The sequence below is a fragment of the Macrobrachium rosenbergii genome, unplaced genomic scaffold (assembly GCF_040412425.1).
Source record: "Macrobrachium rosenbergii isolate ZJJX-2024 unplaced genomic scaffold, ASM4041242v1 13908, whole genome shotgun sequence".
Classification (NCBI taxonomy): domain Eukaryota; kingdom Metazoa; phylum Arthropoda; class Malacostraca; order Decapoda; family Palaemonidae; genus Macrobrachium; species Macrobrachium rosenbergii.
Genome location: NW_027100725.1, coordinates 5,116,333 through 5,121,337, shown reverse-complemented (window position 1 = coordinate 5,121,337; position 5,005 = coordinate 5,116,333). Strand labels below are relative to the sequence as shown.

Below are 5,005 nucleotides of genomic sequence, written 5' to 3'. Positions count from 1 at the left end.
CCCATTCATACACCTTTTTAAGCTACCGTTTACAAACCAAAGTTTTTGTGCAAAACCATAGGAGAAGAGAGCAGGGCGAGGTAAGAAGGAGGCCAGACGTGGATAACCTTATATTCTGGAAAGAGCACCAGGAATTTTATTTTCGGTTCCCTTCACATGCTTTATCTCTAGTGCAAATTCTTGTAGCTGAAGAGCCCAACACAAAATCCTCTGCTTGGCTCCTTTCATGCGCTCTATGAAAATCCAGCAGGTTATGATCGGTCCAAATCTCTATGGGAAAAGAAAAATTGGTTATACAAGTTTAAAATGTAAAAGAGTGCTGACCAAAGCAAGGTCTTCTTTCTCTATAGTGGAATGCCTCATTTCAGCCGCCAATAACTTACGGCTGAAGTAAGATATGGGATGAACCTCTCCTTCCTCATTCCTTTGAAAGAGGACACCACCAATACCTACGTCACTGGCATCCACGGCAATAACAAATGGTTTCTGAAAATTTGGGGAAGTCAAAATAGGGTTAGATATTAATACTAACTTAAGCGTATTAAAATCTTCCTCACATTGAGGAGACCACATAAATTTCTGCCCTTTTTCGAGTAGTTTTGTAAGAGGCTGAGCAAGGTCCGAGAAGTTTCGCACAAATCAGCGATAATAACCTGTCATTCACAGAACTCTTCTCACCTCTCTGACATTGCGAGACCTCTTTAGATTAATAATGGCCTTGAGATTGGCTTGCTTAGGTGCCACCTGACCCAAATCAACCTCGTGACCCAAATAAAACGCCTTGGCTTTACCAAACTCACACTTAGCCAGATTTACAACAAGACCAGCAGTTCTAAGAACCTCAAAGACTTTACGCAACCGTACCATGTGCGTATGCCAGTCATTACTATAAACTACTAAATCATCTATGTAAATTTCAGTACCTTCCAGACCACAAATGACCCGATTCATAAGCCTTTGCAGCATTCTTCATTCCAAAGGGCATCACTTTACACTCATACAAACCAAAGGGGGTAACAAAAGCTGAGATTTCACGAGCTCGATCAGATAAAGGAACCTGCCAATAACCCTTCAATAGATCCAACTTAGTAATATACTTGGCAGATCCTATCTGATCAAGACAATCATCTATACGAGGTAAAGGAAAAGAGTCATTTTTAGTGTGAGCATTCACCTTCCGGTAGTCCACACACATACGGAACTTCCCATCAGCTTTTTAACGAGAACTACAGGGGAGCTCCATGGGCTAACTGAAGGTTGAATGAGGTTGTGCTCCAACATATACTTAATCTCCTTATCGACTATATCCCTTTTTACGGGATTCAACCAATAAGGACTTTGTTTAACAAGGGAAGCACTTCCCACATCCACATCATGCTGGAGGAAATTAGTTCGACCAGGGAATCCTGAAATAAATCTGAAAAGGAATAAATTAAATTAAGCACATTCTTTTTTTGACTAACATCCAAATGTTCTAAACCTTCTTGCAAAACTTCTAAATTTTGTACATTGTCAAAAAGAGCATCTGAAGGTACCTGACACATTAAGTCATCTGATTCGTCAGAAGGTAATTCCATAGCTATGGACACAGGCTCATACACAAATGCTAGAGGATCAAGACTCTTACAATGATATGGATTTAATCTATTAATATTTAATATTTTGCACTTACGACTTGTTCCTGGAGCCTCTATCTCATAGTTTACAGACGACAGTTTCCTCAATACCTTCTATGGCCCCTTATACCTGGGTTCAAGAAAATTGTCCATGTCCATACTCAAAAGCAAAACCAACTCTCCGGGCTCAAACGATCGTGCTTTAGCTTTTCTATCAAAATTTGATTTCATAACAGCCTGAGAAGAACTCAAATTCTCCTGGGCCAACTTCCAAGCACTAGATAACCTTTTTCTCAAATCCTCTACAAATTCCCCTATTTTCACATCTCCCCTTCGACCAGATTCGAGTATCTCGCTGAAAATTTCCAATGGACCACGTACCTTATGCCCAAATAACAGTTCGAAGGGAGCTACACTAGTGGAGGCATTTGGGTGATTCCTAAGCGCAAAGAGAGCAAAGGGAAGCACTTTATCCCATTCATCACCCTGTTCATAACAATGCTTCTTCAATATAGATTTAAGAGTCTGGTGAAACCTTTCCACCACACCCTGGCTCTCTGGATGATAAGGTACGCTGGTAATGTGCTGAATGGCCAGTTCAGCATATTTACCCCTAAATACCTTACTCGTGAAATTCGTACCACAATCGGTCTGAATAACACGAGGGAGACCATACCTGGAAAAGAATTCTATAAGTATTTCAAAAACTATTTTAGATGTTATTCTTCTCATAGGGAATGCCTCGGGAAATCTGGAAGCCCTATCCATAATGGTTAAAAGACACGTAAAACCAGACTTAGTTTTAGGTAGTGGTCCCACCACATCAATAACTAACTTTGCGAACGGCTCACCGATAGCAGGATTAGGGTTTAAAGGGGCTTTAAGAATAATCTGATTACGTTTTCCCATAACCTGACAAACCTCACATTCCTTTACAAACTGCTTCACAGATGATTTTAATCCATGCCACCAAAAACATTTTGCCAACTTTCGAAAAGTTTTCCATACCCCAAAATGGCCTGAAAAAGAATTATCATGAGCAGCACTCAAAACAGATTTATGAAACCGAGACGGGACGACAATTTGTTCGACACGAGATGTCCTGCTCAGATCATCAGTAGGGGGCGACTAATTCGGTACAATAAACCATTCATCATACAAAACCTAGGTTTAGTCAGATCCGTGGTGTCACCTAAATCAAAATTAAATTCCTTTTTCCCTGCTTCAATGAAAGACAACCTGTCCCAATCGGGTTTCAAAACATTATCAATATTACCATCTTTACTACTGCTATCTACAGACCTGGGCCTCTCTAAGTCTATTTCTAAACTACTTAACATTAATTCATCATCATCCTTGATTAGGTCTGCAGCCTTGGCTGCAGCACGGGTTGTTACGGCCACGGGGCAAGCATGCATGGACAATATTGGGAATAACTCCTGTCCCTTACTGTTCAGCATATCATTGCCCAAAATGCCATGAATACCAGGGATAGGAAGACTTTCTATGACCGCCAACTCTTTCACTTTATCATATCCAGGGAACGACAGCCTGACTTCCACCAACGGAGCCGAAACAACCGTGTTTGGGAACCCTCCCAGAACAACAAAATTCCCTGAATATTTCCACGAACCTTTCAAGGTTTCCTTCAAAACCAGAGACCGAGCCAAACCTGTGTCTATCAAAAATCTTATTTGAACAGTCTGCGAATCAGATGTCAATTTACCTGGCCAAACATATTTATCCTAATGGAGTCACAAATCCTTATTACCGGAGGACGAACTACTACTACTACTACTACTATCAGTACTACTACTAACTACCAGATTTTTCTCAACCTTGGGAGGGCTAACTATGGACCTGTGGGAAATTAAAGACACAGGATTATTGCCATTTCTTTGAAGGTACCTGCTTCGGGCGTTACATTGAGACTGATAATGACCCGGCTTATTACACCAGTAGCAAGTGCCCCTTATTCAATTATTCCCATTATTATTATTATTATTATTATTATTATTATTATTATTATTATTATTATTATTATTATTACTGTATTAGACCCAATCCTGTTATTTTTGAAAAAGACACGAGCAGCCGGCCCACTTGAGACTTTTCCTGGATTATCATTATTATTAGTTTTATAATTATCAGGGGAAGACACAAAAGTTACTCTCCTTTTTTCAACGTTACCGGGCCTAGCAGATTGAAAAATCAAATCTCTATGCCCAAAATTACTGGAACTAGCTTGATGGGTCAAAACAAACTCGTCGGCAATTTGGGCAGCCTTACTCAATTTAACAGCTTTCACCTCCTCCAGATACACCCTCAATTCTTTGCTACAAGCCTTTTTAAATTCTTCAAGAAGCATCAATTCCCTCAACGCTGCAAAAATAACCACCTGACGACTCTTCAGCCATTCATCAAACTGTTCCTCTTTGACTCTTGCAAATTCCACAAATGATTGAGAGGGCTGTTTGGAAAGATTTCTAAATTTAAGGCGATAGGCTTCCGGGACCAAATCATATGCTTTAAGGACCAGCGACTTGACCTTCTGATAGTCCCAGGCTATTCCCTCTTCCAAGGTATTATATACCCGGATTGCCTTGCCCACCAACCTACACTGAATCAAAACAGTCCACATTTCGGAGGGCCAAGATAACTGGGTGGCAACATGATCAAAAGCCTTGAAAAACTCGGGGACATTTCTTTCATCAAACACAGGCACTAACTTTAATGCCGCACCAAGATTAAATCTATCACTGAAATTACCGCGAGGGGAACTGACCATATTTGCGCCCTGCAACCTAGCCATTTCTATATTAAGGTTAGCCATCTCTACCTCATGACGCCTCGCCCTCTCGTTCTCCTCAAACTCCAATTTCTTTAGCTCAATCCGTTTGCATAATAAACTTAACTCAATATCTTCTTTGGACTCCCCAAAAGGACTGACAGGAGCCAGAGAATTACCTGGCGCAGGGTTTGCGGGAGCTACAAAAGGGTTGGTAGAAACATTTTGTTTCTTAGGCAAATTTGAAGGGCCCTCAAAAACAGTTCCTGTCAGTGGAGGATCATCAAATAATGTTAAACCTGCTCTCACACTAATTCTATCATCATCATCAATCTCTCCCTCAAACATACTACCCTCATGCTCCGAGTCACTACCACCTGCAATCTCATTTTTCCTAACCAAATGTTCAGCCTCAGCCAGACCTTGAGCAATTTTACTTTTAACGGCATTTTTTTGTACCCACTGCCCTCAGTGGAATACCCAACCACCCGGCACAACTTACCAAATAATCTTTACTTAAAACTGGCAGATGTTTTATACAGTCAGCAGACCCTAAAAATTCTGCTGGGTCAAACACAAAATCCTCCATTGTACTGAAACT

At 40.7% G+C, this 5,005-nt stretch overlaps 1 protein-coding gene across 1 annotated transcript; it reads right to left on the bottom strand.

Annotated features, from left to right (window-relative positions):
• Positions 1–916: 916 nt before the first annotated feature.
• LOC136838015 (uncharacterized) lies at positions 917–4,752 on the bottom strand. The gene is made up of 6 exons (XM_067102879.1): positions 3,667–4,752; positions 2,776–3,319; positions 2,452–2,635; positions 1,747–2,292; positions 1,198–1,417; positions 917–1,057 (listed from the first exon to the last, which is right to left on the bottom strand). Exons 1-6 carry the CDS (start codon positions 4,750–4,752, stop codon positions 917–919), a joined length of 2,721 nt encoding a protein of 906 aa, XP_066958980.1.
• Positions 4,753–5,005: the final 253 nt, after the last annotated feature.

Excerpts from the sequence above, each read along its gene's own strand:
- LOC136838015 (XM_067102879.1), bottom strand. The coding sequence starts at position 4,752 with ATGTTTGAGGGAGAGATTGATGATGATGATAGAATTAGTGTGAGAGCA. Across the intron at positions 2,293-2,451 it reads ATCGGTGAGCCGTTCGCAAA|GTATGGTCTCCCTCGTGTTA; the intron begins GTTAGTTATTGA and ends ATTCTTTTCCAG. Across the intron at positions 1,418-1,746 it reads GACAATTTTCTTGAACCCAG|ATTTATTTCAGGATTCCCTG; the intron begins GTATAAGGGGCC and ends ATTCCTTTTCAG.